The sequence below is a fragment of the Trichechus manatus genome, unplaced genomic scaffold (assembly GCF_000243295.1).
Source record: "Trichechus manatus latirostris isolate Lorelei unplaced genomic scaffold, TriManLat1.0 scaffold00097, whole genome shotgun sequence".
NCBI classification, from domain to species: domain Eukaryota; kingdom Metazoa; phylum Chordata; class Mammalia; order Sirenia; family Trichechidae; genus Trichechus; species Trichechus manatus.
This window is the reverse complement of record NW_004444033.1, coordinates 8524619-8547216: the sequence shown is the minus strand read 5'-3', so window position 1 is coordinate 8547216 and position 22598 is coordinate 8524619. Positions and strand designations below refer to the sequence as shown.

The 22598-nt window shown below is 42.3% G+C and overlaps 1 protein-coding gene across 3 annotated transcripts in view; it reads right to left on the bottom strand.

Annotated features, from left to right (window-relative positions):
* The window catches only part of EXOC4 (exocyst complex component 4), an 830578-nt gene that overhangs the window by 125971 nt on the left and 682009 nt on the right, over positions 1-22598 (bottom strand). For 2 of the 3 annotated variants that reach the window (XM_004382687.2, XM_023737127.1), the window contains exon 14: positions 18612-18790. In XM_004382687.2, the coding sequence (XP_004382744.1) occupies positions 18612-18790 (179 nt within the window). Of the gene's footprint in view, positions 1-16942; positions 17157-18611; positions 18791-22598 lie in introns of those variants that run through there. The other variant, XM_023737128.1, reaches the window with a different exon arrangement.

Below are 22598 nucleotides of genomic sequence, written 5' to 3'. Positions count from 1 at the left end.
GACCCTATTACTACCCCTAAACCATGCAATGACCTCATAAGTCACAGGCCATGAAGATTAAATGAAATAAAGAAAAGAGCTTGGCATATAATATGATTGCTATCATTATTACCATATCTGAGAAAAAGGCTGAAGTCCTCATCAGAAGACATCATACACACAAACAATGGGGGGTTGGAAGACAGGAAGTGGAAAAACCTGTGAAGTACATCTGGTCTCAGACACTAATTTCCATTCCCAGTGAACACTCCTGTAGTCCTAGCAACACTGGGGCTCCCAGAATGCCCTTAAGTCTGTTATTATCCCAGAGGCAGCAGAAGGGGTAAGCAGCTAACCAGATCACTTGTTACCCCTGTGGACTAGACCCAACTGAAGCTTGAGTAGGTCTTCGTTAGAGTTATCCTGCAAGCCTGTTTAGATCCAGACAGAATCCCTTGGTGCTAGCAGGCCTGAGAGCTCCAGAGCAACTAGGGGCTCTGGAGTTTGGTCTGCTGTTTTGTTACACTTTCACTAAAACAGATTGTTAATTTCCACAGCTCCTGATATACTGAAGTACAAATACACAGAGAAAGTCGCCCCCTGAGAGCAGGAGGTTTAACCTTCAGTTTCACTCATTGTGCCCAAAATAAACACAACCTTACTCTGTGCCTGAGTCCAAGGCCATATGGCTCTGGAAGGCTGTTAAACTTAAAGGCTCAAAGTCTAATTTCAAATGCAATATACCTAAGACACCTTGACAAACTAAACCAAATCCACTGCCATCGAGTAGATTCTGACTGATAGTGACCCTATAGGACAGAGTAGAACTGCCCCTAGGGTTTCCACGGAGCACCTGGTGGATTCAAACTGCTGACCTTCTGGTTAACAACTGAGTTTTTAACCACTGCGCTAAATTATCCAGCAGAATGGACTAGCTAATCACAGGAAGACTAATACAAGGAAAGGGGAAAATTCTGGAGGCAGACCTGGGCATAATTTCCCTGGATGGTGCAAGCGGTCTGAGATCGACTGCTAACCTAAAGTTTGGTGGTCCGAATACAGCCAGTGGTGCAATGGAAGAAAGGCCTGGCGATCTGCTTCCATAAAGACAACAGCCAAGAAAACCCTATGGAGCAGTTCTGCTCTGTAACACATGGGGTCATCATGAGCCGAAACTGACTCGACGGCAACGTGTTTGGCCTTGTGGTGTTACCACTGTGGGCAAATTCTGGCAGAAAATGAGAGAGAAGGAAATGAAATATTCACAGGATGGCTAAGAATGAGGAAAAGCTTTTAAAAAGCAGAAGGAAGAAACCCTAGCATTTCTCTAGAGATCGATGTTTGCCAGGCACTGTAGCAGGCGTTGTGTATACGTAAGTTGACTTCATCCTGAAAACAATCCTACGAGGAATTTAGACTGCAGACAACACAGTTGGTGATGTTAAGTACCTTGTTCAAGCTCACACCATTACGTTGCAGAGCTGGGATTTGAACTGAAGCCCACAGTCTTTCACTGGGGTATGGTGGTGCTAAGACACAGAAAGAAGGCAGGACCGTAACATCAGATGTCGGTCCTTCCCCGGTGTTCCGTGGGCAGAGCTGGATGAAGCAGAAAAAAGTCTGGGCATGGTGTTGAAGATGACCACTTTCCCCCCTTGTCGTTTAGAAACGGGGTGGTGGTGGGAGGAATTTCCGGTCGTTAGTGCCACCTGTGGCAGCCATCTGTCCGTCAGTGACCCCTGCTCTGCTTCCTGGAGTGAGGCCGATACAGTGGCATATGCAAAACGCTTTTGTGGGGGTGTTTCTCTAGCACATTTCCAAGATTTCTGTGAAAAGCTCAAAGGCTGTTGGCTCGAGCAAATGCGTTAATTGGGCTTGTGGTACCTTTAAACAAATACTATGGTAGTGAATTTTTTAGTCACTCTGTTTTAGAAGAAGATATAACAAGTTCTGGACATCTCTCTCTGGGTAAAGTTTGAGCAAATTTTTTCTTAGCACTAGTGTATAAAAAAAGACTTGATGTTATCTTTATCTTGATAATTACAACAATTATCCCTAAGTCTTCAGATTAATATTGTTAGGTGAGAATCTCTCTCCACACAATCTTTCTCAGTATCCTGTTATCACTATTTAAAATTGTCCCCATAAAACGTCAAAATCTAGTCATGACATTTCTTGACTGAAATTCTACATTTCCCTAAAAATTGTGTGAGACTTGTAGAGAATGGACAGGTCCCCAGTGGGGTCAAGGAGAGAGTTTCCACTAAAGGAGGAGGAAATGCGGCCATCTTACTCTGTTTCTCAGCTCAGGCTGCTTGGCCTAAATCTCAGCTATATTTATAGAGAAGAGACATGGTCTTAACTAGAAAATAGGCCTCCCCTGTGAGACTGCCCAAGATAACAACCTGGAACAAAAGGTTATTGTTGTTAGCGGCCATCAAGCTGCCCCTGCCTCATGGCGACCCCATGTGTTACAAAGTAGAACTGCCCCATAGGGTTTTCTTGGCTGTAATCATTAAGGAAGTAGTTCTTTAGGCTTCTTCTTCCACAGAGCCACTGGGTGGGTTCGAACTGCCAGCCTTTGGGTTATCAATCAATCGCAAACCGCTTGCAGCACCCAGGCTCCTTGGAAGAAAAGGTAAGCATCTAAAATTATATGCTATAGATCAGGTCCAAAGCTTGGATAAAGTATGTTATTGTTGTTAGGTGCTGTCAAGTCAGTTCAGAATCATAATAATTCTATGACCAACAGAACAAAACACTGCCCAGTCCTGTGCCCTCCTCACAATCGTTGCTATCTTTGAGCCCACTGTTGCAGCCACTGTGTCAATCTCGTTGGGGGTCTTCCTCTTTTTCACTGATCCTCTACTTGACTAAGCATGATGTCCTTCTCCAGCAACTGGTCCCTCCTGATAACATGTCTACAGTATGTGAGATGAAATCTTGCCATCCTCGCTTCTAAGGAGCATTCTGGCCATACTTCTTCCAAGACAGGTTTGTTTGTTCTTCTGGCAGTCCATGGTATGTTCAATATTATTCACCAACTGCATAATTCAACGGCATCAATTCTTCTTCAGTCTTCTTTATTCATTGTCCAACTTTCCTATGCGTATGAGGTGACTGCAAATACCATGGCTTGCGTCAGGTGCACCTTAGTCCTCAAAGTGACATCTTTGCTTTTTAATACTTTAAAGGATCTTTTGCAGGTTTGCCCAGTGCAATGCGTTGTCTGATTTCTTGACTGCCGCTTCCATGGGCATTGATTGTGGATCCAAGTAAAACGAAATCCTTGATAACTTCAATCTTTTCTCCATTTATCATGATGTTGCTTATTGGTCCAGTTGTGAGGATTTCTGTTTTCTTTATGTTGAGGTGTAATCCGTACTGAAGGCTGTGGTCTTTGATCTTCACCAGTAAGTACTGCAAGTCCTCTTTGCTTTCAGCAAGCAAGGTTGTGTCATCTGCATACCGCAGGTCGTTAATGAATCTTCCTCCAATCCTGATGCCACATCCTTCTTCATATAGTCCAGCTTCTCAGATTATTTGCTTAGCATACAGACTGAATAAGTATGGTGAAAGGATACAACCCTAATGCACACCTTTCCTGATTTTAAACCATGCAGAATCCCCTTATTCTGTTTAAATGACTGCCTCTTGGTCTATGTACAGGTTCTACATGAGCACAATTGTAGTGTTCTGGAATTCCCATTCTTTGCAATGTTATCCATAATTTGTTATGATCCACACTGTCAAATGCCTTTGCATAGTCAATAAAACACAGGTAAACATCTTTCTGGTATTCTCTGCTTTGAGCCAGGATCCATCCGACATCAGCAATGACATCTCCAGTTCCACGTCTTCTTCTGAATCCAGCTTGAATTTCTGGCAGTTCCCTGTTGATGTACTGCTGCAACTGCTTCTGAATGATCTTCAGCAGAATTTTACTTGCATGTGATATTGATATTGTTAGATAATTTCTGCATTCTGTTGGATCAACTTTCTTTGGAGTGGGCACAAATATGGATCTCTTCTAGTCAGCTGTCTTCCAAATTTCTTGGCATAATTGAGTGAGCACTTCCAGCGTTGCAACTGTTTGTTGAAACTTCTCAACTGGTATTCCATCAATGCCTGGATCTTTGTCTTTTGCCAATGTCTTCGGTGCATCTTGGACTTCTTCCTTCGATACCACTGGTTCTTGATCATATGCTATCTCCTGAAATGGCTGAACACTGACCAACCCTTTTTGGTACGTGACTCTGTGAATTCCTTTCATCTTTCTTTGGTGCTTCCTGTGTTCTTCAGCATCTTGCTCACAGAATCCTTCAAAACTGCAAATCAAGGACTGAATTTTTTCTTCAATTCTTTCAACTTGAGAAATATTGAGTGTGTCTTCCCTTTTGGCTGTCTAACTCCAGGTCTTTGCACATTTTATTATAATACTTCAATAAAGTATACATACCTTTTAAAAATAATCTTTCCTGAACCTCAGGCAGAATTTTTTCAGACTTAAAATAGTTAAAATTCTCAATAATGAGTTATATATAGAAAAAGATATTGTCTGAAATGATATTTCTCCCCCAGGTTGTCAGGCTAATGACTTTATCATTTTCCTTTCAGGAAGTTTCTCATATAAAGACAGTCTATATTTACCGAGAGACCCACTTACATAGCTTATCACCGCCTTTATTGAGGTTCTATAATAAAATAATTCTGATAATACCTTGCCTTGTCTTCTAACCACATCAGACTTCATAATGCCTCCTCTTTGCCACACTCTGTGTGTTTTAGCACAATAGTCTTCCAAAGAGATACAGAAGACACATATATTAGAAAATAAAAAGGGTAAAAAACAAGGGGGGACAACCCCAACTACAATTAAAATCCAACAGTCCTTCACTGCATGTCCCATTGTGAGTTAATACAGACATTTCCAATCACTTTAATCTTTAAGTGGTGATTGTTGAAAGAAGAAATCAAGTTTGCATTTCTTAAAAGACAAAAGGGAAGAAAATGACTTGTCATATCTGACTGGTTTGGAAATATAAAATCCAATTCTGAGGAAGTCGAGATAAGAGGCAAGCAGTGCAAGGGCCATCGGCTTAGCAAACACTAAATAATGAACAATGCAGGGACTGTCCAGCATGATAAAATACTCTATTAGAGGGACTGTTTTTAAATGAGTGATAATTGTGGCACATCCACAGTGAAAGGTTATTGAATTTTTATCTGTAGCAGGAAGCTTCTGGCAGACTTGCTGAAAAGTCACCTACAAATAGTCCCTTCTTTAGATGAACTTGACGAAACGGGTTTTCCCACATGTAACATCTTTCTGACATTTACAGCGTTTTTGCTTCCTTGAAGAATCTGATGAGATATTCTTGGTTTCTGTAAAGACGTTCCGTTTTTCATCAGTCTTATATAAAAAAAAGTCCTCATTGGTCTTCCTTTCATAAAAATTGGATTAAGTTGTTAGTTAAGAACCTCAGTCAAATTCACCCAGGATTCAACGACCACAGTGCAGAGATGTTAGTACACAGAACTAACCATTATTACTAAGCAGTGCTGTGCCTTGGAGACTTAGACCTGATAGTGCATGCTCACACCTACACTCACATCAAGAAAAAAATCTTTTTTCACTTTTATTGTATGATTTACTGTGTTGAATTTAGGATAATAAAGAAAAAGAGACCCTTCACCTGACTGCCAAATTTGGTTCCAAAATAGATTCTTTTGAGGAGGGTGGTATAGCTTTTAACAAGCCCTGGTGGTGTAATAGTTATGTGCTTGGCTGCTAACCGAAAGGCTGGTGGTTTGAACCCACAAGCTGCTCTGTGGGAGAAAGATGTGACAGTCTGCTTCTGTAAAGATTACAGCCTTGAAAATCTGTATGGCTGGAATCAACTCGATGGCAATGGGTTATGGATATAGCTTTCAGGTTCTAGCTTCTTAAAGCAGGTAAAGTAATGTCAAGCTCACTTTCCCCCACTCCCTCTTTACAATGTGTCCAATGCCTTTCATAGCAGGGACACATCACGGCATTTATCTCACTGCCATGACTCTGTGAGACAGCTGAAGAACAGCATGGCTCCTGTGGGGAAACTGAGGCATGCTGGTAACAAGTGATGATTTTGTTCCTCCAGACACTGTGGTCTGCACTCTGAGAACAGTCGGGTTGAGTCCAGATTCTCTCACTGACTCTCTTTTGACCTTGGGCAGACGGCCAAACCCCCGTGTTACATCATCATTCCTTGTAAAATGGAGAGAAGGGCTAGCCTGCCAGTTAGAGCTTGAGGCAGGGACAAAGGGCTAAGAATTAATGATTTTAAAGGTCCCTCAAAGTATGAAATGCAACCTAAATGCTGAGGGCCATTATTATCGTCATGATGTCCTCTGGGGCTGTTACATGCACGCACAGTCACATATACCGCCCCTTCATAACACTTCCCTGCGGCTGGCCGTCTGGAAAAGGTATTTATGTACTATTGATTAATAAGTAAGCTGTCTGAAAAAGCATATCCAGTTGACATTTAGAACATTTTTCCCAAATTCAATTCCACAAAGTGATGGCAATTCTTCCATTAAGTCTGGGCCAGCCCTCCATTCTCCTTCTGCCCTGTTAGGATTCTTCTCTCCTCCTTGACTGTTTGCACACGCCTAAACTTCCTTTCAAACAAAGGTAAAGAAAGCAAAAGACAGAGACTTTCTATAGTGAGGAGTTCATATAGGTTCCACGTTGGTTAGGGGACTTATGCCAAGTTTTAAAGCATCCAAATATCTGAGGGCTTTTCCAGATAAGAGCTTAGACTTAATAGTTCAATCAGTGCCTTCAGGTACAGTCAGCACTAAGTATCCGTGGGTTCTCCATCCATGGATTCAACCAATTGCAGATCAAAAATATTTGGAAAAAAAAAAGTTCCAAAAAGCAAAACTTGAATTTGCTGCATGCTGAACACTATGCTGAATCCACGTGAATGAAGTGACGTGTAGGCGTCCCCTGCTGTAGCCTCCCGCCATCTCACAGATCCTCAGTCTCTCTCTAGCACTCCTTATTTGAGCATCGTTCGCCTCGCCTCTTGTTCCTTCGCTACTTGTATTGTGTGCACCCTCTGTTTCTGGGAAAAAAAATGACTCCTACAAAGCAATGATGTGGTCAGAGCAATCCCTCAAAGGCTAAATGTAAGGGGGTTGAGGAGAGTGAGAAGAAGGAGTTTCAGGCTAGTAAGGGATGGCTGGCTAGCTATGGAAAGCACTGCAGCCTCAAGAACTTCAAGATCACAGGTGATCAGTGTTCCCAGAAGAGCTCCAGAAGCTCTGAGAAGAGAAAGGCTACCTTCCAGAACAAGTCTTCAACTGTGATGAAACAAATGTTTCCATAGCATTTACACTGTATGAGGTATTATAAGTAATCTAGAGATGATTTAAAGAATATGGGAGGATGTGCATAGATTATATGCAAATGCCCCCCCCCCCATTTTATATAAGGGACTTGAGCATCCGAGGACTTTGGTATCCACGGGGAGTCCTGGAACCAATCCCCTTTGGATAAAAAGCGACGACTGCACGATCTTTTACTGCTTCCCATTGCAGATGCTCTTCTATTTGGCAGCTGTGATAGTTAAGGTTATGTGTCAGCTTGGCTAGGCCATGATTCTCAGTGGTTTGACAGATATTATGTAATCATTCTCCGTCTTGTGATCTGATGTGAGCAGCCGATCAGTTGAAAGGGGAGTTTCCTTGGAGGTGTGGCCTGCATCCCACATATATGGAAGTTCTGGCAAAGCTCTCTCTCTTTGGATCCTGCATCTGACTCAGCGTCCTCCGACCTTCAGTTCTCGGGATGTGAGCCAGCACCCTGCCATCTGACTGCACATTTTGGGATTCGCCAGCTCCCAAAAACCCATGAGTCAGGAGACACCTCCAGCCTGGCGTCTGACCCACAGATTTGGGACTTGCCAGCCTTCACAACTGCATGAGCTATTTCCTTGAAATTAATCTCTCTCTATACACGTATACGTATATATGTATCTGCTTCATTGGTTTTGCTCCTCTAGAGAACCCAGCCTAAGACAGCAGGCAAATCAGTCCCTCAGACTCCTTGTTCTTGCTGCCGCATGAGCCACTCCTCCTCATCTCTGCTCGGGCGTCAGCATTTCACCGGCTCCTTAGTCTGCCTCTGCAAGTTCAGTGTGCCTTCTACAGCCCGTCTTGCTTTCCAACGCCCTCTGCCTCCCCGCTTTCCCAGAGATTTTCATTTCTGTGTCTGCCGGTTTCATTTTATAGTTTTGTTTGCAAATGCAACCATTCAGCTGGAAGCTCCCAGCCACCACACTTAAGCAACCATGATAGTATCATATTTTAATAAAATATTTCCCTCATGGATACAAATGCTGGCAATGTCAAAGGAACAGCCACATCATTCTTTAAGGACAGACGCTTAGAACCCCACGATCACACTGACACGCCCACAGCACTATAGCTCCACAGTTGATAATCGCCTCCTCGTGGAGGGAGGAGGCACTGCTTTCTCCTCCCACGGTACTCGGCACAGGAAGGGACTCTACTGATGTCCACCTCACTGACACGCAGGAAATGGCGTTTGGGTCTGGCTTGTTTTCAATAAAGCTGAGCCCTGTTTTCATAGTTTTGAAGAACAAAAATGTGACCTTTTTCTGATTCAACCCCGGCTTCTCAGACGGTCACCTGAAACAGAAGCCACACTCAGATGCAGGTCTGTTCTTGGACGTGTTCCTATAACCTCGGAAAAATGTGGGTGTGCTGTTGGAACGAGAGCCACGATTTATTATGAATAATTCAGGAACACAAATATTAATAGAGTTTTCAAAGCAACCACACAACTTGAGGAGATAAAAGAAAACCCAGTCTAAAGGGGTCCTAGTCCTAGTGAAGCAGTACAATGAGTGAGAGCCCCAGTAATAAGATTCATGGAAGAAACCCTAGGAACCCCACACTGAATACTCATTATGGGTCAGACAACACTAAGAACTTCAAATTCATCATCTCATTTAATGGTTACAACAACCCAATGAGTGGGCATTATTACTTCAACTTAACAGGTGAGAAGACCAACACTCAGAAAGGCTAAATTCTTTCCCTGTGATGATACAATAACTAGCCTGATTTGTCCCTAAGTGGGTCTGACTTGAAAATCAAATATGTGCTCTACACCCTCCAGACTAAGGGAGCAGCAGCGGAAAGAGTCTCTGAATTAAAAGAACACGGTATATGGGGAAACCAAAGATGACCATGATTGAGGAGCCATGGGCAGGTACTCAATGAGAGGAGAGGGAGTACAACAGAGTAGAAATGTTTAGAAATGGGTGTGGTCCTTGTGTATCAGCATTTACAATGTGCTAAAAGCAAAGGAACATGGGAAACTCCACTGGGGTCATTCTGAAGCTTAGATGATAATAGTGCATCGGACATTAATGTAGAGAAGCATTGGAGAGATCCAGATGTTCCTCCTTATAAATTAGAGAAAAACTGGCATCTCCTTTGTGAGTGACGACATGGGTTTCAGAAGAGTCCCAAGAAAAATCAGAGGGACACTCTGAGCATAAGGACTTTCCACACAATTCTTTCTTCACTAGGATAAATTTCAATGAATTTGTAAATATCAACACAGTGCAATTAAGATTAAAAATGAACAAAACTGAGTCATCATAAAATTATCATTTGGTGTTTATACTCTGACAAAATATATGAGTAGCTGAGAAACTGGATATTACACTAAAATATATTTGACCTTTATAAAAAACATTGGATAAAGGCTCAAACAAAAGTACAAAAAACCAAAACCAAACCCGTTACTGTCAAGTCGATTCCGACTCATAGCAACCCTACAGGTCAGAGTAGAACTGTCCCATAGGGTTTCCAAGGAGCGGCTGGTGGATTTGAGCTACCAACCTTTTGGTTAGCAGCCTGAAATTTTAACCACAGAAGTATAAGTAGTGGCAATTAGATAAGATGAAAACAAATTCAGAGCTGGACAGTGGTTGGGAAACTTATATGAACAAAATATAACACCAACAGTAATCCATTTTCTCAGTAAACAGCATGATCACGAAGTTAAGCAATGACAATGAATTTAGAAGGTATCATCAACAGAAGAAGAAAAATGGGAAGACTGGAACCACAGAATGAAAATCAGCCTAAGAAAATGACAAGTAAGAAGACCAGAAATGAAGGGCATAGAAAACCCAGCCTAGTAAAGATGATTAGAAAAACTAAACACACAGAGCGAGGCTATGCAAGGGCTGAGGAGGAGCTGTCTGATAACAGTCTACAGATATTTGAAACTTGTAAATACCAAAGAGGGAGAGGAATTACCACATAAGGCGTTTTAATTAAAAATAATCAGATGAAATTACGACAGGGAAAACTTTGACTTAATGGTTTGACAAAAGCAAAGCTGAAACAGGACAGTTTCCCGTGAGACCTTGGCTGGGGAAATGCTTACTGTCATTTGTGTCAAGGCAGAAAAGTAAACAGCAGAGCCTGCATTCTATTTTTCATTACCCACAAAGGCACAGAAAACCCATGATAGTGGTTTCCAGCGTTTGAGAATTCATATTCCATCTTCTACAAAATGCTAAATCATAGTGGGCAATGCATGGAAACATCCTGGTACAATGCATAGGCATGTACTTGTGGGTCAGGTAGACAGACACCCGGGCCCTTTCCACCTTTATCTTCAATGATGTAATTGGCTTGTAGCCACTTCCACGTTCATTCCATTGGCTTGGCATTCACAGCCCTCTGTGTTGAGAGACCCAACTGGTGCCTTCTGTCCTTCTCATTTTGCTGGCTTAAAAAGGGTAAGAGGACTTTTTTCATTTCTAATTGGATTTGGGGGACTGTTAGGCTAACTACAACTGCTAAGCAGAAGTGGGTTGTTGTCCTGACTTGGCAGAGACATGAAGTGCAATATCTTTGTGCCTGGTGTTTCTGTCCATAAAGTGGAAATCCAAGCTTCTGAGAATAGAAGAACCAGTAAAGAACTACAAAGCATTTCCCATATATAAAGAGCTGTAGAAATTAAAGAAGACATTTTGGGGGCTCCACATCAGTGGTTCTCACGCCTGGATGTCTGTTGACATCCCCTGGGGAGAGGTTAAAAAGCACCGTTGTCTGGGCATCTCCCCACAGAGTCACACTATAAGCTCAACAGGTGATTCTGAAATGAGCCAAGGTTGCGAACCATTCCTTTAGCGTAGTGGTCCTCAGCCTCTAATCTGATTGGTCTGGGGCGCAGTCTGATGCCCAGGCCAGACCCTGGAACAGTTAAATAAAAATCTCTGGGAGTGGGCCCAGCAGCAGTATTTTTCAAAGCTCCTCAACTGAGTACAACGTGCAGTTAAGATTGATAACGGCTACCTTTACTAAAAGGACATTTCTGTAGAAAGAACGTTTCACTTGCAAATGGGTTTTCAGCCAACAAAGCACATTAAGAACTAATGAAAAATAAAAATTTCTTTTTAGTGAAAAATATTCAAGTAAATTCTTTTAAGCTCCACATGGCTTTGTCTGGAGTTTAAGTGGTTGTGTACAATTATTAAGGATGGTGTAGCACATGTAGCAACAGTAAGAAGGAGCTGCAGGCCCTAATCAAGTTGCTCAGGGTAGGAAAAACAGCCACCCCCATTCAGAGCCTTTCAGATCCACAGGATTATAACTGGTATCGCTTGCATAATTGTTTAAGGTGGACAATCTTTTTTTTTTTTTTTTTTTAGCAGCTATTTAACTCACGGGAACATTGGACTTCTAGCACGTGCATTCATCATATTAAAAAATAGTCATCAGAAAGGTAAAAAGACAAAAGCCATTTGTGGAGGGAAAGTAGAGTCAATCCAGAATTCAGAAGGAACTGCCTAGAGAGGACTACATGAATTGGAGGCACAAAAATCAATCCCAGAACATCACCGGTGATAAGACATGTTGATAGCATGTGCACGTGATAGGAAGTAATGAAAACGGCACTTTACTGCTGTGGTTCTCCTTTCTAAAACCCGTAAGCCCAGTCTAGTCATTAGAAAAACATCGAACTAACCCATATAGAAGGACATTCTACAAAACACCTGACCAGTGCTCCTGAAAACTGTCAACGTCATCAAAAACAAAAAGTTTGAGAAACTGTCAGTCTAGATGAGTCTAAGGAGGCGTAAGAACCAAATGTAATGTGGTATTCTGCACAGGATCCTGGAACGGAGAAAGGACATTAGGTAAAAACTAATAAGCATATTCAAATAAAGTACGGACTTCACTAGTATCAATGTGTCAGTATCGGCTCATTAGTTGTGGCAAACGTACCATACTAACGTAGGATGTTAATAACGGGAAACTGGGTGTGAGTGTGCGGAAGGAAACTCTCTGTAGTTCTAAATCTTTATTCTAAATCTCAAGTTATTCTAAAATAACAAGTTTATTAAAAGAAAATCAGTCCTGGGAGCTCCACATGGACCTATCAGCATTCTTCACTGAACTGAGGTATGGTCTTCTGACATTAGTTACTAGCATCTTTGTAAATTGTGAGAAAAACTCAAAGATCCGTGGGAAAGAGTCAGTATAACAGCTGAGTTTGAAACAAGTGAAAAGGGAAACCATGGTTATTTTATGTTGGTTGACATGAGTACTACTTAAAATAAATAGTCAAATAACCAAATGGTGACAGAAGTCATCCGGTGGTGTGCAAATTTGCCAGTAATATGAAATTAAGTTTCTGCAATAATAGAACATCTGTCCTGTCCTGTCCTGTGTCAGGAAAATAGAAGATTCTGAAGTTATTATAAATACAGCACAGAACAGTATTTCTCAGAAGTTATTTTGTGGAAGGAAAGTCCTATGAGATGCTGTGGTAAAAGATTCCACAGATAAGTTGGAGAAACAATGCATTGCTGTAATTACCTTGTTAATATATTAAAGACTTTAGAACTTTTATGGTCTGGAATTCCATTTAATGTTCTTTAACCTAATATTTCCCAAGTCTATTTGACCTCTAATCCCTTTAACATCAATTAACACTGATAGAAACAATTCGAATAGTGCCTGCCTTAAACTATACATCTCTGTCTCGGAGAACAAGGATTTAGAGTCTGGATAATTATAGTTATCCACATTTTGCTATAACTGGGTAGACATTTCAAGCACATCTCAAAAGTCTAAGTGCACGGACTGCTGTTATTTTAAACCTTCATCAGTGTCCACTAGAACTTTCGGTCCTGATGGCAATGCTCTGTAGGTGTGCTATCCAATAAGGTAGCTACTGAGCATTTGAAATGTGGCTAAGAAACTGAATTTTAATCAATTTACATGTAAATCTAAGGAACCACACAAGTCTAGTGGCTACTGCATAGGATACTGCAGCATCTAGAATGCATTACATAACATGATGACAAGATAGGTGGAGTTTTTAACTTAGAAAATGCTTGTGTAATAAACAGAATAATAAATTAGAGAAATGTTTTATTACAACTAAGATGGAATTTAAAAGAGATATGTGCAATAATTCTGTATATTTAAGGCCTGGAAATTCTGGTTAGGCAAAAGAAAATGATGATCAGAGATGATTACAAGGTAACAGTGGCATTAAAGTGCTTCCATTAAAAATATATATAAATATATAACCACCCACCTGGGATGGTTTAATAGGAATATGGCATGAAAGAGCCAGTCAGTGGCTCTAAACCTTAGTACTAGCCAAGAAAATGATGTAGTAGAAAGAGAACTAATCTGGGAATAGGAAAGCCCATCGCAGTTCAGGCCTAGACATGCAGTGTGACCATTCCGAGGCCTGATTAATTTCTGAACGTGTAAAACGATCGGGTTGGACCAGATGATTTCTAAGATGCTAAGCAATAATTCTACTTTAAGTAAAACATACATAAACAATTGTATAACTGATATTGCAATTCTCGAACCAATTCCAGGAAACACAATTATGAGATTGATCTGCCCTGGCAGTTGGAGGATGTTTAACCTTGTGGTTGCTCAGACTGCAAAACAGCAGGGCATGGCTTTTGATTCCTCTTCATTGTCCACGTATGTGGGCTCGGCAGGAACTTCCACAGCGGGAATTGAGTGAGCCAGGGATGGAAGAGCCTGGGTCAAAGCACCTACTCCAAGGCCCACACTCACAAAGACTAACAGCTAATCTGTCCAAGAGAGTGTGCGTGACCCTGGGCCTGATCTGGGCTCTTAATCCTACTCAATCTGGTTGCTTTTGACTCAGAAACTGGGATTGGCAAGCCAAAAGCCTTTACGAACCAGAGATGGGGCCAGGGAAATCGTTTTCAGATTATAGAGAGTACTATAGAGAGAAAATATTTAACATTCAATTTTTGAAGAGAATACAACAGAGGAAAGTGGTTAAGACTGAAGCTTTGTTGTTGTGTGCCCTCGAGTCAATTCTGACTCAGTGACCCTATAGGACAGCACAGAACTGCCCCATAGAGTTTCCTAGGCTTTAATCTTTACAGGAGCAGATCGCCAGGTCTTTTTTCCCCGAGGTGTGGCTGGTGGGTTTGAACTGCCCACCTTTCAGTTAGCAGCCAAGCGCTTAACCACGGCACCACTAGGGCTCTTTTAGACTGAAGCAAGAGGGCTTTAAGAAAAAACAGGAACCTCCTAGATGGTAAAGTTGCTTAAATAGCAGAATATATAATCAGAGAAGTTGCAGAATCTCTAATCTGAGAGATTTTTACGGAATCCAAGACAGAGAGGAGGGGCTTCCCAAGCAAGTGGTGCAGACAAAATAAGCCCCTCATCCACCTTCCAATTCTATGTTATTTTTTTTTTAAAGCAACTCATCCTTAAAACAAATGGATAAAATACCAAAAAAATAACCATTAATGTTCAACTTAGAAAACACTCTAACAATTTTTATGTGGGCCACATTTTGCTCTGAGAATTTTCTTAACCATAACAATTAATTTCAGAGTCCTTATTTAGGACTCTTACAAATAGCAGGTATATTACAAACAGCAGAAATTATTTTGTGCCTTTACCACAAGACTGCAATTGTGATCAACGGGGGAAACATGTACAAACCGAGACCCTGACTGTCCAACACTAAATGCTTCCTTAACATGTCTGTTAAAATAGATCTGGAACAGTAAGATATTCTGCAGGTATAGGTGGGGAGAAAGACAGAGTCAGAAAATAAGACAGACAAACAGAAGTAGAGATCTAGCAGAGAAGGCCACGATGAGTCATTCCAAGTCTTCTCTGGAACTGTTCCTGGAGGTCTTTTTGTCTTGGATCAAATAATCCTGGGAATAACGGTGGCCAAGGTTGTCACCATACGGAAAGTGCTTACCTGAGACTGAAAGCAATGAAGAGGAAGCACCGAGAGCGAGAGCGAGAGCGAGAGCGAGAGTGAGAGAGAGAGTGTGTGTGTGTGTGTGTGAGCACGTCTGTGATCTGATGGTATCTGAACCTCTGGACCCAGCCACACCTGAAGTCCTTTGATTTACCAGTTTTATGAGACAATGTATTCTTTCTTTGCGAATAGTCTGTGACTTGCCCCTGAAAGACTCTTAAGTACAACAGGTGTAGAGAAGACTGAGGAGGCAGTACCAGGGGAGATGGAGCAGGATGCACAGATGACAGCAGGACAAAAGTCAGCTGATCATTTTAAGTAAGCGAGGCCAGGAGACCATTTTATGTGTAAAGCAGACAGACTGACATTTGGGCAAACATTAAAGGACATGGAAAAAATTAGCTGTGAAAACTGGTTAACTCTTTATCTCCTGGATAATGTACGGCCAACCCTGCCCTGCTACTAAAATGAGACATTTTCTCCAGGGTGGCGTTAAACGTGTCTAGTGGTGAGAATCCTGCTGTAATATCTGAGGAGATATTCTACTATGAAAATAATTTTCTGCAAACTTACTCTACTCCATTACATTAGTAACTCCTTAATTTTAATAAAACAGGGCATTTGCCATACCAAATAGTTAACAGGATCTAAAACAAGAAATAAACCTAACATCCTCTCTTCTTGGTGCCTTCCCATTCTGCTCAGTATCCATGGACGCTAGATAAAAGGGTGACATTTTCTTCATGCTATCTTGTCTTTAGACTTGGAAACCCTTTTGTTAACAGTAATCATTTAGTTCACTTTTCAAAAGAATAAAAGAGCTGTCCCTCATTCCCTTTCTGGAGTCACACTGACACAGAGCAATCAAAGTAACCCATTATCAGAGAATCCCAGCCTTGTTCAAATGATAAACATCAGTGGGCATCTCTCCTGGGAGTTCAAAGAACCAGCAAGAGTGGGTGAGCTAGGCTTGTTGTTAGGAGGATAAACCACATACGCTGGATGCTTTGTTTTAGCAAAGACAGCAGAAGTAGTGAGCGCTGTTCACTTGGGTTTCGCACTGATCTTCAAAATGCGGACAGTCACTTAAACCACTCACTGGGCGGAATAATCGCCCCAAGATGAACAACTGAGAGGGTACGACTTATATTATGAAAGGAATTGAGCGCATGAGATGAAAGTATTAATAGGCGTGGCAGAAGAGGTCTTTGTCAGAATAACCGAGATGATTACAGACATGAATTAGACATCAACTGTACTGAGTACTCTTGGTGACATGAACACAACAGCAAAATTGTGCAACTACAAAGCTGAGCATCACTCAGAGACAGCTGAGTGCCAGGTCAGCCTGGGCGAATCCCTCAGTGGAATGCTATAGAGCTTATGTCTTATCTTGCTATGCGGGACCCTTTGAGAATGGACAAAACAGAAATCTGGAATGCCATACCATTGGCAATAATATACTGTATTATTAAATACTGGATATTGATGGCCTACCAAACGAGAGGATGCCTTTCACCCATGGCTAATGAGCCTACCCAAGCAGCCCTGCATGTCCAAGAGCCAAAAGACGCCACGACAAGAGGCTCTAGTCCCTTTCCAGAGTTGTTTATTTTACAATTAGCAAAGGCAAATTTAGCTCTTTCTGATATTTTTTGGGGGTGTGGGGTCAGGGAGAAAAAATTGATAATGTAGACTATGGCTTCCAATAGAATTGCCAGATGTTATGGAATTACAAAGCTGAAGGGACCTTCCAAGGATCCCTACTTATGCAGAGTTGGCCCAGATACATTACTGGGCCCAATCTTCAACAGATGGATGCACTTTCTGTTCTTATACATTTCTTATACTTTTAATACCAGCAAAAAAATAATATTTTAAATAATAAAAAGCATAAACTAGAAAGTAGTATTTTACAAAGATTTCTAAAGTAGATTGTGATCTCCCTCAGAAGCCTCTCTCCTTCTGACCCATCTCCCCAGACCCTCCTGGCCCTCAGGATTTGCACATCATCAGCATGAGACTGTCTGAGGTGAGTATTCAAGGGACCCCCGGACTCCTGCTCTGGGGCCTGTATTTCAGGGAAGCATTTACGCTTGTGAATTTCATCCATTGCTCTTCCACCTCTAGGCTGAAAACTATGGTTAATCACGTGATAAAGACTTCTCAAAGGACAGTGTTAATAAAGTTCATAGTCCAAATAATGTATTTTCCTTCTAATAAACTTCTAACAGTTAATCCTAATATAAAATTCAGAGCCGAATTCGCGTCTTCCATTTCCATCTGTTACTTTTTGCTTTTTTCTATCATTTCTCTCTCCACTCATACATCTAAATCTGCTTTTCTCCTTCATTCCTTCTTCATATCGTCTTTTTGCCTCTATTTTAACTGCCTAACACGTACTTCTGAACAAATGCTTTTTAAAAGTATTTGTTTTATAGTCACTGAATAGAGTTGATGCACCCTCAAGTTTTCAGAAGGAGCCCTGGTGGTGCAGCCGTTAAGCGCTTGGCTCCTAACCGGAAGGTTGGTAGTTTGAACCCACCAGTGGCTCCATGGGAGAAAGATGTAGCAGTCCGCTTCCGTAAAGATTACAGCCTTGGAAACCCTATGGGGCAGTTCTACTCTGTCCTGTAGGGTAGCTATGAGTCGGAACCGACTTGATGGCAAAGGGTTTGGTTTGGTTGTTAACGTTTTTAGGCTATTTTTCTCTTGGGTCATTGATCCTTAATAGAAAAAGAGGTTTCCCAATTTTATTCATATCCTATCCCTTAATTTCCTCGAGACCTATTATCTCTCAGTCATCTCTTTTCCACAATAACTGTTTTCCTCATTGTCTCTATATTCCAGCACCTTACTCACATCCATTATTCTCTTTGTACACACTTTTTCATTAGCTTTCTAATCAGTAAAACAAGGACGTCAGCCACGCGCTCAGCCCTCAATGGGGACAGTCTCCATCTTTGAGAAGCTGGTGTAAAGAGGACAAGATGCATTGCTTTCTGGTTTTGAGACACAGTTGTGTGATCTCACATGATCCATGTTTCTAAGGTTTAATATCAAGCTATGTTAACATGGATCTACTTCAGCTTCCTGTGCCCCACACAGCGAGCCTGAGATTTGTTCTGTTTCCAGGATCACAAGCTAGAAGAGCAGCAGCACTAGCAGAATTCCAACACAGACCTGACAATGTGGACACTCCCCTCTACGGTGACACATTATGTGCCTCGCATTGCAAATGAGGTTCTTGGTCTAGGTCCTCAGCTGCACCACAAGGGCCACCCTACCAGATACTCACTTTGCGATGAAGAGAGGTTGGAGAAAGCAGATTTCATCCGGCCTGCCAACCACTCCAGGCTTTCGTGCATGTTGGCCAAGGCCTTGAGATCACTGACGTCACGCAGGATGTCTTGTGGAGGGATCAGCTTATCGCCCAGGTTCCCAATAAGCACTTCGGACTCCTTGCCAAAGGCTGCCCTGAAAAACACATTAGAAACACACTTAACACACAGCGTGGACAGGGCCAGGGTGGGAACACTCTGAGTGGTTGTTATCACTATTTTCTAGCATCCTGTTTCTCCCAGCCATCACCCGACTGTCGGTTGGTGGTACAGTGGTGGCTGGCGTGTTGCTGTGATGCCAGAAGCTACATCACTGGTATTTCAAATAAGAGCAGGGTCACCCATGGTAGACAGGTTTCAGCGGAGCTTCCACACTAACACAGGCTAGGAAGAAAGGCCTGGCAATTTACTTAGGAAAATCAGTTAATGAAAAGCTATGGATAATTGGACTCAAATATACCAATGATCACGAGGATGGCACAGGACCTCGAAACATTTCATTGTGTTGAACATAAAGCTGCCATGAGTCGGAGCCGACTCAACATTTTTCCCAGGTTTAAGTGTATGAGAAAACTACCATATGCCTGTTTAAATTTATTCTGGTAGGAAAAAAGCATCATCTGGTAGTGGAAAGAAAGTTCTTGAAAAACAAAAGAGACCCCGGTGGCTATACCTTTGACAGGAACCACTATGGGCCTGACCTGGACAGCAATGATCTCTGGGGATGCATCGACGCCTGCTCTCCATGGACGTTTTCCGGGCCTCTTTTCCTGTTATGGAGGCTGATCAACAGCTCTGGGTGGTAAATATGTATATGGTTTGAAGTCTACTGTCATAAGTAAAACAACCAAGTTAACCTGGCAGTTAGAAATTGTTTAAAATGTGCAAAAGCAAAAAGCGCCCAGCCTCTTTAAGAGGGCAGTTTGTAGTTGAGATGGATGGCAGGCTTCGCTCATTTATTCATTCGTTTACTTGTTCCAAAGGGATCTCGAGCAATAAATTATAAAGCATTAGGGCATTCATCACTTGGAAAGAGAAACCAGTAAAAAAATCAATGCCAGGACCCTTTTCCCAACTGGAAAAATACACTCAGGAGGGCTTCACACTGAGCCCGATGTCTTCAGAATGGATTTTCAGGTTGAAATAGCAAGCGATGTGCGGTTACAGGGGATGGAGTTGGAAAAGACTTTACTGCCCATGTGAAACAGCCACTGCTCAGATGGAGAAATGGAGAGAGGCTCTGAGGGGCTAGCTGCTTTGCCTCCGTGACATCTGAGTGGCAGAGCTGGGACTGAAGTGGCCTCATTCCCACAGGTCTCTTTCTTTCAAAAAGGACAGAGTGGGCTGACGTGATAAAGGTGTTGAAGGTGTTAGGAAGAAAAATTGTGTCCTTTCAGGAAAGTTCCACAGCCTCCCACATCCACCTCCCCACCCTTTGGGTTGTGCTGACGTTAACTCACTCAGGTGATGTTTTTAAGTGCATAACACAGAGTACAGAACTTAGCAAAAACTAGCAAGTTGTAGCTATTTTTATTAAGTCTGTTGAGATAATCACTTTATTTAGCATCAACCCCGAGGTATGCAATGATGATTAAATTTAAATAGATAAGCGTGATCAGAAATATGAGTGTGATTGACTTAACAGCAACAGATTTTTTGGTTTGGATCAGAAATAAATAAGTTACATGTCTTAGTCATCTAGTGCTGCTATAACAGAAATACCACAAGTGGATGGCTTTAACAAAGAGAAATATATTTTCTCACAGTAAAGTAGGCTAAAAGTCCAAATTCAGGGCATCAGCTCCAGGGGAAGGCTTTCTCTCTCCTCGATCTTCCCCAGGACTAGGAGCTTCCCTGCACAGGGACCCCGGGGTCCAAAGGACGCCCTCTGCTCCTGGCACTGCTTTCTTGGTGGTATGAGGTCCCTGCTTTCTGCTCACTTCCCTTTCCTTTTTAGCTCTTGAGAGATAAAAGGTGATGCAGGTGGTGCAGGCCACACCCCAGGGAAACTCCTTTACATTGGATCAGGGATGTGACCTGGGTAAGGGTGTTACAATCCCACCCTAATCCTCTCTAACATAAAATTACAATCACAAAGTGGAGGACAACCATACAATACGGGCAATCATAGCCTAACCAAGTTGACACATATTTTGGGGGGGACACAATTCAGTCCATGAAATTAGATCTCAAGGGCTAGCATTACAAATGGACACTTAGACAATACCATAGCAAATGCCACCATGTCTCAGAGTACAGACTTTTATCAGGATCCGTAAGTGATAAATTATTGTGAGCGAAAACACTAGCTGTTTACCCTACATCCATTACCTCCTGTCTTCTTGGTAAAAGGACCCTGATATTGTTGGGGTCAGCTATGTGCCCAACATAAAAACAAAACACCTCACTAAATCTCCCAGCCTCCCTTGCAGATGTGGTAGCTAATAAGATGTCAACAGAAAGTACTAGATGGGGCTTCCCAGAAAGCTCTTTAAAGCTCTCTCACTCAGCTGGCAGGGGCCTCTTTTGCCTTCCCCCTTTTCTGGAAGGCAGCCGTGAAGCCTGGAGCTGCAGTAGCTCTCTTCGACCATGAGTACAGAAGTCAGTGCTGAGAATCAGCTGGGTGCACTGATGACGTCACGGAGCTGCAATACAGCCCTGGACCCTAGGCCTCCGGGTCTCATGTTGTACGAGAGAAAATGTAGCCCTGATGTGCTTAAGTCACTGCTATGTCACATTTCTGTCACTAGCAGCTCAATGCAATTTCTAACTGACCCACTGATCTAATTAGCATAAACGATATCATCCCCAGAAAACTGTCTCTGAATTTAAATATTCCTAAAATCGAGTTACTAGGGAAAGGAAAATAATGTCTTCTCCACGATTGGAGTCCAGCAGACAGAATATCGTTCCCTTGGCTGCCCCTCAGTCAGGCTGTAAATATTTAGTTTTCTTAATCTATCCTTATGTATCAATGCTTCAGCCCCTTAATCATCTTTGATAGATATAACACACAACATGCCTCTGAGCTGGATGCTGAAAAGGCAACAGGGGAGGCAAACAGCTTTGAAAAACAGGCTCGCAGCCATTTTTATGCATGTAGGTGTAACCCTGGGTGGAATGTGACATTCGAGACCAATGTGTTTATGTAAAAGTCTCATCTGTGTGCGTGGGGCACTTCGGGCCCTGGGCACGTCTGCGGTGCGCTTCCAGGGCTGTGCGCCGAGTCCGTTTCCCCCTGGCTCGCTGAGATTTGCTTAACCTCCTCAGACGGGAGAGCAACAGACTGAGAAAAATACAAACTGTCTCATGTCGAATACATAGCAGACATCTCAGTTGACAGGAATCCATAATCACCCCCTAACAACCAGGAGAGAGCAGGGAAACCCTGACACCGAGACCCACTGACTGACAGCTATAACCATTTCACACACAGAATCGTTCCTTCGAGGGTTTGTGAGCGTCAGAGAGCATGGCGGAGGGCTTTTAAGTGTGAAAATATCCTTGAAGGGATGGCTCCGGCTGCTTGACTACACATTCTTTTCTAAACCCTTTGATTTATTAAATAAATTAGGGTATATCCACACTACAAAAAACCATGCAGTCATTAGAAATTATACTTGAGACCATAGCAAAATGTTTGTTACAGCTTACTTTTCGCATCACATGCGATGGCATAAAATGAGCTGCTATAACACGGTAGGCACCACATGATATTATAAAGAAAAATAACTAGGTGCACGGTGGGTCTGAACTTTAACCACGGCTCCACTAGGGCCCCTCCTGTATATGTATATGTGTACGTATATACCAAAAAGCCAGATCTGTTGCCATCGAGTCAATTCCAACTCATAGCGACCCTACAGGACAGAGTAGAACTGCCCCATAGGGTTTCCAAGGAGCGGCTGGTGGATTTGAAGTGTCGACCTTTTGATTAGCAGCCG